At 38.7% G+C, this 13,193-nt stretch overlaps 1 protein-coding gene across 4 annotated transcripts in view; it reads left to right on the top strand.

The window, feature by feature from the left end:
• The window catches only part of LOC107659923 (clathrin heavy chain 1), a 30,228-nt gene that overhangs the window by 7,398 nt on the left and 9,637 nt on the right, over positions 1–13,193 (top strand). For 3 of the 4 annotated variants that reach the window (XM_016449031.1, XM_016449032.1, XM_016449030.1), the window contains 20 exons: positions 127–300; positions 4,538–4,735; positions 4,825–5,025; positions 5,569–5,721; positions 5,839–5,961; positions 6,086–6,223; positions 6,322–6,486; positions 6,659–6,694; positions 8,553–8,697; positions 9,005–9,168; positions 9,264–9,389; positions 9,494–9,636; positions 10,328–10,562; positions 10,643–10,765; positions 11,162–11,307; positions 11,414–11,597; positions 11,708–11,900; positions 12,016–12,173; positions 12,532–12,696; positions 12,852–12,959. In XM_016449031.1, the coding sequence (XP_016304517.1) occupies positions 127–300; positions 4,538–4,735; positions 4,825–5,025; positions 5,569–5,721; positions 5,839–5,961; positions 6,086–6,223; positions 6,322–6,486; positions 6,659–6,694; positions 8,553–8,697; positions 9,005–9,168; positions 9,264–9,389; positions 9,494–9,636; positions 10,328–10,562; positions 10,643–10,765; positions 11,162–11,307; positions 11,414–11,597; positions 11,708–11,900; positions 12,016–12,173; positions 12,532–12,696; positions 12,852–12,959 (3,078 nt within the window). Of the gene's footprint in view, positions 1–126; positions 301–4,537; positions 4,736–4,824; positions 5,026–5,568; positions 5,722–5,838; positions 5,962–6,085; positions 6,224–6,321; positions 6,487–6,658; positions 6,840–7,146; positions 7,311–7,405; positions 7,532–7,635; positions 7,779–8,552; positions 8,698–9,004; positions 9,169–9,263; positions 9,390–9,493; positions 9,637–10,327; positions 10,563–10,642; positions 10,766–11,161; positions 11,308–11,413; positions 11,598–11,707; positions 11,901–12,015; positions 12,174–12,531; positions 12,697–12,851; positions 12,960–13,193 lie in introns of all 4 variants that reach the window. The other variant, XM_016449033.1, reaches the window with a different exon arrangement.

Below are 13,193 nucleotides of genomic sequence, written 5' to 3'. Positions count from 1 at the left end.
TATAAAACAAATATTAATTTATAAAATTTATAATATTAGCTAATTTGTGTCTTTTATTTATTTACTTAATACATCTTCAAAAAGTACGAGACTCGCTTAAGTCTCTGCTTTCTTGTCTTCTTCTAGATAAGCTCCAAGCATGATGTTGTCTTTCTCATCACCAAATACGGCTACATCCACCTGTATGACCTTGAGATGGGCACCTGCATCTACATGAACAGGATCAGTGGAGAGACCATTTTTGTCACCGCTTCTCATGAAGCCACATCTGGCATTATTGGCGTGAACCGGAAGGGACAGGTACTGACCGCTTTAGCTGCTGTTATTGCAGACAATAAGAAGAAAGTGGTGCATTGGCTTTGTTTTAGCTTGAACATTTAGGCTTGATTTGTCAGCACATTTGAATGGAGCAGCTGAGCTAGTTCCAGACAGACACCAGGGGTTTGTTTCTGTGTAGTTAGTCTGTGCAAACACTCTAGTTTGTGTTCTGTAATCTACTGTAACGGGATTCCATCAGTTGATGAATTATTTTGGAGCTCAGACCCAAGTGTCATTAAACATGCAGAGAGAGCGCAGAAATGTGATCCCTGCTAATTGTTACTCTCCCGTTTGTTTTCCGCTTCTAATTAAAGAAACCTGCAACAATACATCTATTAATCTGTGTTAATGTTAGTTAATAAAAAAGACAATCGTTCAGTGTTTGTTCATGTTTTTGTTGGTGTTACGTTACGTAACTTTGTCTGACTAGGGGGCGAGACGTGGGCTGATGACATAGTTTCAGAATATATATATAATATATACGGATTCGCTGTACACATGAAAACGCAAGGGTGGCGTTTTCAGATTTATCCACTCTGGGACGCGGTTTCAAAAAATATCGGTTTCACTCTCGCAAAACGCCGGATCCGTGTGGACGAAACGCCTATACGATACAAAATGTATGCGTATACAGCTAAACGCGTCTCCGTGTTAGCTGCCAATATAAAATGAAGAAAAACTGTGAACATCACAGTAATTTTAACACAATTTTCAAAACATTTCCTAAAGATCATCACATCAAAGATTTTTGCAGTCTTTTCATTTTGATTGATTTATTTATTAGAAAAAATAGGTTTTAAATATCATATTTAGGTTCTTTTATAACTCTATGGTTTTTGCCTGAAAAATAGCCAAAACAGCTGGCTTGACATTAATAATCAAACAAACCGTCCTTTTCTCATGATTCGTAAGTTAAGCAATGTTTTAATAACATCTCTACTTCAAACTGCAGTATGTGTTAGTTGATAAGATTGAATCATTTCCTTTGAATCGATTCATAGCTGAATTGTTCAAAATTGCTCACCACAGGTCATTTCATATTACTATATAATATTTTTTAAAATTAAATAAAATGTTGGTAATGTAAAATTATAGGTAAATGTAGGCTGCTCTATTATTATTTATAATATTGTTGAATATAAATGAAAATGGTAATGTAAGTTTTGTTAATTTAATAAAAAATGCATGTAAAAAACATGCAAGTTATTTATTTGCATAAAATTGATTACTTGCATTAAACATTTTGAGTTCACTTGGAAGTGGCTGTTTGTTTGAAATGATGGTAAATTTATGTATTTAAAAAATGACTGTGGATATGGAAGTATTTCATGTTGGAGATTTCATGTTGTGTTAACAAAATTTTAAATATTATGAATATTATTTTGATCAAAAATATTTTTCCCTATTTGATTTTTTTTTTTACTATATTACATATACCTATATTACCCTATTCCAATCTCAGTGCCTGCAGTCCATAATGCATTAGGATGCTGTAACTGGGGATGAAGGAATCCCTGTAAATAACAGCGTTTGTTGAGCCCTCGACACGTACAGTGAGAACAGTATGTGCCACTCAGTAGGAGGTAGAGACGGCCACTGTAATCCTCTTACTGCAGTCTGCACTGTGTTCACTCGGCTTCAGTCACTGACTGATGACCAGCTCTCTCACAGGCTGTGCTGCAAACTTTAATAAGTGCATAACGAGATATCAGCCCATTCATGTATGCATTGCCCTGAGGGTCGCTTTAGGAGTTTATGGGCCCAGATCAGCATCATTTGGAGCCAATCGGTGCATTATTAGGTGTTTATGAATAGAGATTAGCCAGCATTAGCACTAATTTGGTAATGCAATGGAGATTATGGGCTGGTCTTGGCACACAGAGATTTGTTTATCTGAGAAAGCCAAACAAACTTCACAACAAGCATTACTGATACTGAAAAGATGCATATTACAGAAATGGTGCTCATAGGTGGCTTGAGGCCGTATGGCATGGGATTGATGAAGCTGGACCACAATTTCAGTAGTTGGTATAAATGTGTAAAATTCATGAGTTTGGAAAACACTTACAGTTAAAATGTTGTTAAACACAGTCTGCATTCAAATTTTTTTAAAGGAAAATAAATTAATATATTTAAAAAATTAAAGAATTTATCAAGTAATGATTCACTTTATCAGATAGCTATGTATATATATATATATGTGTATATATGTATTTCAAAAACATGCTTTTTAACTTTTAATTAATGAAAGAAGTATCATGCATAATTTTTCAACATTCATAATAAGAAATGTTTTTTGAGCAGCAAATCAGCATATTAGAGTGGTTTCTGAAGGATCGTGTGACACAGAAGACTGGAGCAATGCTGCTGAAAATTCAGCTTTGCCTTCACAGGATTAAATTACATGTTAAAATGTATTAAAGGGGTGGTTCAGTGGTTTTACTCTAGGCTTGATTGTGTTTATGGGGTGCAGTCTAACTTGTTAATGCTTCGTTTAAAAAAAAACTCATTATTTTTCACACAATTTACCTTTATTCCACACCGCTGTGTCCCTTTTCTGAGAAACGCGCTGATCAATTTCCTGCATTTATGAAGCCCCGCCCTCAGAAATAGGCGATGGGCTCTGATTGGTTAGCTAGCCCAGTGTGTTGTGATTGGCTAAACCGCCTCTGGTGCTCGTCTAAGCTCCGGTTGTATTGTAAACAAAGGCGTCGTTAATATCGCTTATCAGTTTGAGCCCGATTGAGAAGCAGAGTATCTTATTGAAGAGGATCGTGCAGAACCTGTGCAAGCACGGCTTTTAATGGTAGGCCTATGTTTTTTGTTTGTTGTTGTCTCATACTTTTAGATATGCTGTTATTTGCAAATGCTACTGCTTATGTTAGCTTTTAATATACGGTTTTATCCTGATTAAAGCTTTAATACAGTACGGCAACTGCACACGCGTGCATGTTTAACGCTTCTCATAGCTATGTGAAAATAAGTGGTTTGCAGATATTGTTTATGCTCAAACAGCAACATTACACACTAACTAACGTTAAAAAAGTTAAATCGCATTCAACCACCCCTTTAAAATAGAAAAGTTATTTATTTAAAAAATAATTACCCTCCCCAAATTATAATTCTGTTTAATTTGTAGTGTGAATTATACTGTCAGTGAGTGCGTTTACGTGCACGTTCTTAAGCCGATTATGCTCAATAAGCTGAAAACGCACTTGGTCATGTAAACGCGGTAACCCGTTTTCTTTTATCGGAGTACTGTCATAAACGGCGTAAGCATAAACCGGTCGCAAAAGGTAGTTTTTTTTGCCTCTTACTACGATTTCCCGCGGCATGTAAACGCAATAACCCGCTTTCTGTCGGCTTATTGAAGTGCGCATGTGTGATATGTGACAGGAACGCATCGTTAGTGCAGATTTAAGTGCATCTACACAGAGCAAACATCTTGCAGTAAAGAAAGAAGGAAATATATCACAAAAGCAGACCTTTTCATGACTCAGAAAATTATAAAAATGTGTTCTCATCTCGTGCAGCAGAAGTAGAAGTGGTTCAGTCACAATTACATGTAAACGGCGTAATCATAAACCGGTCGACACAGGTAGTTTTTTGCCTCTTACCCCGATTTCGCGCGGCATGTAAACGCAATAACCCGCTTTCTGCCGGTTTATTGAAGTGCGCATGTGTGATATGTGACAGGAACGCATCGTTAGTGCAGATTTAAGCGCATCTAGACAGAGCAACCGTCTTGCAGTAAAGAAAGAAGGAAATATATCACAAAAGCAGACCTTTTCATGACTCAGAAAATTATAAAAATGTGTTCTCATCTCGTGCAGCAGAAGTAGAAGTGGTTCAGTCACAATGCTGTGTTTATAACTGCATGAGAGGATAACATATGAGCTGTACGTTTCCCGACATGTTGCAAGTTGACATGTTGCAAGCTTAATTTAACATCACAACTGACAAATGTATAGAATACTCTGAGTCAGATAAACAAATTATTATATTTTGACGTCACTACAGGGAAATAACCTGATTTATTAATGAAGTCATGTAAACAGCTTACTTGCGTTGTCAGGTTACTGATGTGCATGTAAACGGGGAAAACTGGTTATTTTAATAAGCTGATATTTGTGAGTTATCAGCTTATGGTGTGCATGTAAACGTGCTCAGTGTCTGCATTCTGTGTCTGACACGGTCTTTGTCATTTTTTTTTTATCAGGTGCTGTCTGTGTGCGTGGAGGAAGAAAACATCATCCCTTACATCACTAACGTGCTGCAGAACCCTGATCTGGCCCTCAGGATGGCCGTCCGCAACAACTTGGCAGGTGCCGAGGAGCTCTTTGCTCGCAAATTCAACAATCTGTTTGCTGGTGGAAACTACTCTGAAGCTGCCAAAGTGGCTGCCAATGCACCAAAGGTACAGCAGTCTGCATCACACAACCTGACGCCTGTTAGTCTTTGTCAGGCAAATGTTGGGGTTTCTGATTGGCTGTTGGGTTCTTGCAGGGCATCCTGCGCACCCCAGACACCATCCGTCGGTTCCAGAGTGTTCCTGCCCAGCCCGGTCAGACTTCACCCCTGCTGCAGTACTTTGGGATTCTGCTGGACCAGGGCCAGCTGAACAAGTTTGAGTCATTGGAGCTTTGCAGGCCCGTCCTGCAGCAAGGCCGCAAACAGCTCCTGGAGAAATGGCTGAAAGAAGACAAGGTAGGTCCTCTTCTGAATAAATATATAGCCATAATGGATGAAACAAAGTCATATAAAAAAAAACAAAAAAACAATAATAATATACAATAAAATAGACACATCCCAGGTTTCATACATGGAAAACTTGGAAATATCAGATAATTATAATATTGTGCTTTGTGTTTCAGGCATGGAAACTCAATCTATTCATAATAATTATTATTAATGATAATAATAATAATAACTTATTATATATATGACTTATCCATATATAATAAGAAATATATGGATAAGTCATTGAAATTGCTATAATGTTCTGTGCTGTAAAATATTTTATTAGAGATTTATTTCAGTTTTAGAGTAAAAGTGAGTAAATCATTCATTTTATTACCATTTTTTTAAGGGATAATTCACCCAAAAATGAAAATGATGTCCTCATTTACTCCCCCGCATTTTGTTAATTTGTAAAAAAGTGTGAAACCCCTGATAGCTCTATGAATTTATTGTTATTGTTGCTTAATATTATGATATGGAATGAAATCCTGCTGTAATCGGTTCCTGCAGCTGGAGTGCTCTGAAGAGTTGGGTGATCTGGTGAAGTCTGTGGATCCAACTCTTGCGCTTAGCGTTTATCTAAGGGCCAACGTTCCCAACAAAGTGATCCAGTGTTTCGCAGAGACTGGGCAGTTCCAAAAAATCGTACTGTATGCAAAAAAGGTGAGTTTAAATGTTTTTCCTGGCACTAAATTTTACATTGCTCTATAAACGGCCCTATTTGTGTGATCGATTTAAAATTTGAGCTCCATCCTCTAATGCGTGGCCATCTGTGTGCAGGTTGGTTACACTCCAGACTGGATCTTCCTGTTGAGGAACGTCATGCGGATCAGTCCAGAGCAAGGCCTGCAGTTCTCCCAAATGCTCGTTCAAGATGAGGAACCTCTGGCTGACATCACTCAGGTCTAAGAGCATTGTTTATTTTATTTTATAAAAACTTGGACTGGATGTAACCATTTCTGATGATTAAGTAGGTGAACTTTTAATAACCAATGACTTTGCAAAAAATCTTTTGTTTATTCTACAGATTGTGGATGTGTTTATGGAGTATAACCTGATCCAGCAGTGCACTTCTTTCCTGTTGGACGCCCTGAAGAACAACCGCCCCACTGAGAGTCCTTTGCAGACTCGTCTGTTGGAGATGAACTTGATGCATGCCCCACAGGTGCTCCCTACAAACATCACTCACCTCGCTTATGTCCCTTTTTTGCTAAATGTTGTGTGATAACAGGTTATTTTTTGTAATGATTTTGTCCTATTCAGGTGGCAGATGCCATCCTGGGGAACCAGATGTTCACTCACTATGACCGGGCCCATGTGGCTCAGCTGTGTGAGAAGGCAGGTCTTCTACAGAGAGCTCTGGAGCACTACACTGACCTGTATGACATCAAACGGGCCGTGGTCCACACCCACCTGCTAAACCCAGAGGTACGGCCCACAGTCTGCTTGAACTTTTGCACTCAATGTTACTGTGTCATTCATTTGCATTTATTTGAAAGGAATAAGACTCTGAAATGTTGAGTCATGGCTATCAGTATTTTGTGAGAACATGGTACTTCTGCACTGATTGATGTGGTAATATATTGTGCTCTGGTTGCAGTGGCTGGTGAACTTCTTCGGCTCTCTGTCGGTGGAGGACTCTCTGGAGTGTCTGAGAGCCATGCTATCTGCTAACATCAGGCAGAACCTTCAGATCTGCGTCCAGGTGGCCTCTAAGTATCACGAGCAGCTCTCCACCCAGTCGCTCACAGAGCTCTTCGAGTCCTTCAAGAGCTTTGAGGGTAACAATGCTGAAACACTTTGAATGCACCATTAACTGATTGTCCTAAAATTAGGGCAGGACAGTATAGCTTAAAGTATTATATCTCTATTTTATTTTTTAGTTTTAACCATATTCATTGTGTACCTGATCTGACATGTCCATATAATTTTAATAACAGTACATTACTATGTTTTTACAATAAAGTGCCACATGGACACTTCCCTGAACAAGTTTAAAGAAGCGTTTTCAATTGATTACTTGATTACCATTTGAGTCATGGAAATGAATCAGATCTCATGAGCATAATGTGATTGTGTGCCCTGCAGGTCTGTTCTACTTTCTGGGCTCCATTGTGAACTTCAGCCAGGATCCAGAGGTTCACTTCAAATACATCCAGGCTGCCTGTAAAACTGGTCAAATAAAGGAAGTGGAGAGAATCTGCAGAGAGAGCAACTGTTATGATCCCGAGCGTGTGAAGAACTTCCTCAAGGTATGACTCCTTGAACTTCTGTTTAGGCTTCACACAAGCATCTTAATGGAAAAGTTCATTTTGTTATTAAGAACAATTTACCTTGTCTTTAACAGGAAGCAAAACTGACCGACCAGCTGCCCCTCATCATTGTGTGTGACCGCTTTGACTTTGTCCACGACTTGGTGCTCTACTTGTACCGCAACAACCTGCAGAAGTACATTGAGATCTATGTTCAGAAGGTACATGATTGCAACAACTCTTGTGATCCTCAAGTGATCTCCTCGGCTTTCTGTGTGGTGTTTCTGTAGCGGTGGCTGATTGAGCAATTAACTGGTTTTGTCAGGTTAACCCCAGCCGTTTACCCGTGGTGATTGGAGGGCTACTGGATGTGGACTGCTCTGAGGACGTCATCAAGAATCTCATTCTGGTGGTCAGAGGCCAGTTCTCCACTGATGAGCTTGTGGCCGAGGTGGAGAAAAGAAACAGGTGTGTACTGACTGCATCAACTGCCTTTGAGAGGGATTTCTTTTTTCAACAGACATATTGCTGATCATATCTAGTGGTCGATATATTGAGCAGGGTGGCCAATACAATGCAGAAAAACTTATGATGCAATTTTTATTGTAACAAATATGTAAAATATTTCACACAATGTTTATGTAAGTATAGAAAATATTCCATTGTAGTAATCTATTTACAAGTCATTTTGGAATGTACACATAAATAATATACAGTATATACTACTGTTAAAAAGTTTGTGGTTAGTACTTTTTTGTTTGTTTGTTCTTTTAAGAAATGAATACTATCGTTCAGCAAGGATGCACTTGCTGATTCAGTTTGCACTGATATAAAATATTTAAGAAATAAATGAAATAAGAACCCAATCAGCATATTAGAATGATTTCTGAAGGAACCTGTGACACTGAAGACTGGAGTAAAGATGCTGAAAATTCAGCTTTGCCATCATAGAAATAAATTACATTTTAAAACACTAAAATAGAAAATAGTTCAATTTAATAAATTTATAAATAACACTTCTGTTAATCTGCTGAATTATCACACTTATGTGCGGATAATTCAAATTGGCCAGTATTAGTGTTTTATATTGTTGGCATTGGTCTGATTTGGCTGATATTTGTCTGATTTTAGTCTCTGACTATTTTGATCTCTATGGCAGACTGAAGCTGCTTCTGCCGTGGTTGGAGGCCCGTATCCACGAGGGCTGTGAGGAACCTGCTACTCGGCTCTCTGTCGGTGGAGGACTCTCTGGAGTGTCTGAGAGCCATGCTATCTGCTAACATCAGGCAGAACCTTCAGATCTGCGTCCAGGTGGCCTCTAAGTATCACGAGCAGCTCTCCACCCAGTCGCTCACAGAGCTCTTCGAGTCCTTCAAGAGCTTTGAGGGTAACAATGCTGAAACACTTTGAATGCACCATTAACTGATTGTCCTAAAATTAGGGCAGGACAGTATAGCTTAAAGTATTATATCTCTATTTTATTTTTTAGTTTTAACCATATTCATTGTGTACCTGATCTGACATGTCCATATAATTTTAATAACAGTACATTACTATGTTTTTACAATAAAGTGCCACATGGACACTTCCCTGAACAAGTTTAAAGAAGCGTTTTCAATTGATTACTTGATTACCATTTGAGTCATGGAAATGAATCAGATCTCATGAGCATAATGTGATTGTGTGCCCTGCAGGTCTGTTCTACTTTCTGGGCTCCATTGTGAACTTCAGCCAGGATCCAGAGGTTCACTTCAAATACATCCAGGCTGCCTGTAAAACTGGTCAAATAAAGGAAGTGGAGAGAATCTGCAGAGAGAGCAACTGTTATGATCCCGAGCGTGTGAAGAACTTCCTCAAGGTATGACTCCTTGAACTTCTGTTTAGGCTTCACACAAGCATCTTAATGGAAAAGTTCATTTTGTTATTAAGAACAATTTACCTTGTCTTTAACAGGAAGCAAAACTGACCGACCAGCTGCCCCTCATCATTGTGTGTGACCGCTTTGACTTTGTCCACGACTTGGTGCTCTACTTGTACCGCAACAACCTGCAGAAGTACATTGAGATCTATGTTCAGAAGGTACATGATTGCAACAACTCTTGTGATCCTCAAGTGATCTCCTCGGCTTTCTGTGTGGTGTTTCTGTAGCGGTGGCTGATTGAGCAATTAACTGGTTTTGTCAGGTTAACCCCAGCCGTTTACCCGTGGTGATTGGAGGGCTACTGGATGTGGACTGCTCTGAGGACGTCATCAAGAATCTCATTCTGGTGGTCAGAGGCCAGTTCTCCACTGATGAGCTTGTGGCCGAGGTGGAGAAAAGAAACAGGTGTGTACTGACTGCATCAACTGCCTTTGAGAGGGATTTCTTTTTTCAACAGACATATTGCTGATCATATCTAGTGGTCGATATATTGAGCAGGGTGGCCAATACAATGCAGAAAAACTTATGATGCAATTTTTATTGTAACAAATATGTAAAATATTTCACACAATGTTTATGTAAGTATAGAAAATATTCCATTGTAGTAATCTATTTACAAGTCATTTTGGAATGTACACATAAATAATATACAGTATATACTACTGTTAAAAAGTTTGTGGTTAGTACTTTTTTGTTTGTTTGTTCTTTTAAGAAATGAATACTATCGTTCAGCAAGGATGCACTTGCTGATTCAGTTTGCACTGATATAAAATATTTAAGAAATAAATGAAATAAGAACCCAATCAGCATATTAGAATGATTTCTGAAGGAACCTGTGACACTGAAGACTGGAGTAAAGATGCTGAAAATTCAGCTTTGCCATCATAGAAATAAATTACATTTTAAAACACTAAAATAGAAAATAGTTCAATTTAATAAATTTATAAATAACACTTCTGTTAATCTGCTGAATTATCACACTTATGTGCGGATAATTCAAATTGGCCAGTATTAGTGTTTTATATTGTTGGCATTGGTCTGATTTGGCTGATATTTGTCTGATTTTAGTCTCTGACTATTTTGATCTCTATGGCAGACTGAAGCTGCTTCTGCCGTGGTTGGAGGCCCGTATCCACGAGGGCTGTGAGGAACCTGCTACCCATAATGCCCTGGCTAAGATCTACATCGACAGCAACAACAACCCTGAGCGCTTCCTCCGAGAGAACCCCTATTATGACAGTCGCGTGGTGGGCAAGTACTGCGAGAAGAGGGACCCCCATCTGGCCTGTGTGGCTTATGAGAGAGGACAGTGTGACCAAGAGCTCATCCATGTAAGGAACAATGGGGCTTTTGTTTTAGCCGTTTGTTGCAGTAGAATATTTTAATGTTTTTTTTTCTTTCACATTCACAGGTTTGCAACGAGAACTCGCTCTTCAAGAGTCTGTCCCGATACCTTGTACGTCGTAAGGACACTGAGCTGTGGGCTAGTGTGCTTCTGGAAAGCAACCCCTACAGGAGACCCCTAATCGACCAGGTGCGAATTAGAAAATAACTTATCAACAGTCAACAGGAAGCTTTATTTGCAACCTATTTTAGTTCCTTAATTTCACATTTCGGGGTAGAACTGCACAACTTAAAAAAATCAATTGAAAATGATTTGTAATGTGAAAAAATTGGTGTTACATACCAGAATATAATCAGATGGTTGAAGGGGAGGGATTAAAAAATGAGGAATTGGTGATGTCACCAGAAAAGGAACATTGTTTCAACCTGTTTGCAAAAAGACTAGGAATGCCATGTCAATGCTTTAGGAAAGAAAATGGGGCAAATTTTGAATTCATGTTGACTTCAAATACATTTATAAATTATAATCTCAAAAAGTGCTTTAAACATACAGATTAAATCCATTTTATGTTCCCGCCCACCACAGGTTGTACAAACTGCCCTGTCTGAGACCCAGGACCCTGAGGAAGTCTCTGTTACTGTCAAAGCTTTCATGACTGCTGACCTACCCAATGAACTCATTGAACTCCTGGAGAAGATCGTCCTAGACAACTCCGTTTTCAGCGAACACAGGTAATTTAATCTGTTAGAAACATTTGAGCGATGACAGAACATAAAATTATTTCCATAAATGATTTTAGAGTGTTAAACATTTGCTTTTCCATTATTTGTGTCCCAGGAACCTGCAGAACCTCCTGATTCTGACAGCCATCAAAGCTGACCGCACTCGTGTCATGGAGTACATCAACCGCCTCGACAACTATGACGCCCCAGACATCGCTAACATTGCCATTAGCAATGAGCTCTTCGAGGAGGCTTTTGCAATCTTCAGGAAGTTCGATGTAAACACATCAGCAGTGCAGGTACATCTTACATCTCAAATGTCTCTGGGCTGGAATATATTCTATGTGAACACACTTTCTCTTTACTGTTTCTGCAGTCTCAAATAATTTGTTGCCCGTCTTGACTGTAGGTTCTTATCGAACACATTGGGAATCTGGACCGGGCCTATGAGTTTGCTGAGCGCTGTAATGAGCCGGCTGTGTGGAGTCAGCTGGCTAAAGCACAGCTGCAGAAGGAGCTGGTGAAAGAGGCCATTGACTCTTACATCAAAGCTGACGACCCTTCAGCCTACATGGAAGTGGGACAAGCTGCAGCCCAAAGTGGTAAGAATCAATAAAAAGTGCCTGATTCTTGACTAAATACAAAACGTCCAAGTTGACGTGTTCATAAACATGGGAAATGTTCTAGTAATGAGATTTAATGATGTTTTCTCCTCAGGAAACTGGGAGGATCTGGTCAAGTTTCTGCAGATGGCTCGTAAGAAGGCCCGTGAATCGTATGTAGAGACCGAGCTGATCTTTGCCCTGGCCAAGACTAACCGTCTGGCTGAACTGGAGGAGTTTATCAATGGGCCAAACAACGCACACATTCAACAAGTACGAGTCTCCTACTTTGGCTAAGCGTATTCTACTGCTTGGTTAGAAATGAATGGGGCAAAATTTGCCACTAAAAGTGACACAGATGTCTCAGAAATTCAAACAATGGTGGACAATTCTTGTTTATTTTCATAAATTTATTTTTGTAATTTGCAATATTGCTATATTTTGATATATTCAGATGAAAAAACAAATAAAATAAACTGAAATATTTTACATAAAAGAATGAAAAAAATTATAATTAAATCAGTTCTAAGCCATTAAATATTGCTGTTTAATTAAAAAAAAGTAAAATAATTTTTTGTAAATGTCTGATCGATTAATGTCTGATCTTATTTTGCTCTTTTTTTCTGTCTAGGTTGGCGACCGATGCTATGACGAGAAGATGTATGAGGCAGCAAAACTACTTTATAACAATGTATCCAACTTCGGCCGTCTAGCCTCCACTCTGGTGCATCTTGGCGAGTATCAGGCTGCTGTTGATGGGGCCCGCAAGGCCAACAGCACAAGGACCTGGAAAGAGGTCTGGTTATACATTCTAGGTTCTTGCTCTTTTCTACAGTTACAGAAAACATTTTAAGTTGCAGGTTAACTTGTGTTTATGTTAATAGCTCTGATCCCATTTGTTTTGGCTTATATATTGTTTACATTGGTGACAAAGATGTTGTCTGCTTGTAGGTTTGCTTTGCCTGTGTTGATGGGAAGGAGTTTCGTCTGGCTCAGATGTGTGGATTACATATTGTTGTTCATGCTGATGAACTTGAGGAGCTCATCAACTACTACCAGGTGAGAATGATTTAATTTAGGTTTGATGTCATTTTCATAGCCTGAGATATTAACAGCGTTGCCAATCATGGAAGGCCTAAAAATATATATAAGGCATTTTAAAATGGTGATTTCAAGGTCTGAAAAAGTTGTTAAAATTTTCATAATCCTTATTTAAAATACCAAAAATTATATATATATATATATACACACACACAGTGGGTACGGAAAGTATTCAGACCCCCTTAAATTTTT

This window comes from Sinocyclocheilus anshuiensis, unplaced genomic scaffold (genome assembly GCF_001515605.1).
Source record: "Sinocyclocheilus anshuiensis isolate Anshui unplaced genomic scaffold, SAMN03320099.WGS_v1.1 scaffold1241, whole genome shotgun sequence".
In the NCBI taxonomy this organism is placed as follows: domain Eukaryota; kingdom Metazoa; phylum Chordata; class Actinopteri; order Cypriniformes; family Cyprinidae; genus Sinocyclocheilus; species Sinocyclocheilus anshuiensis.
Note: the sequence above shows the minus strand (reverse complement) of the source record. Positions and strands in the feature narration are given on the sequence as shown.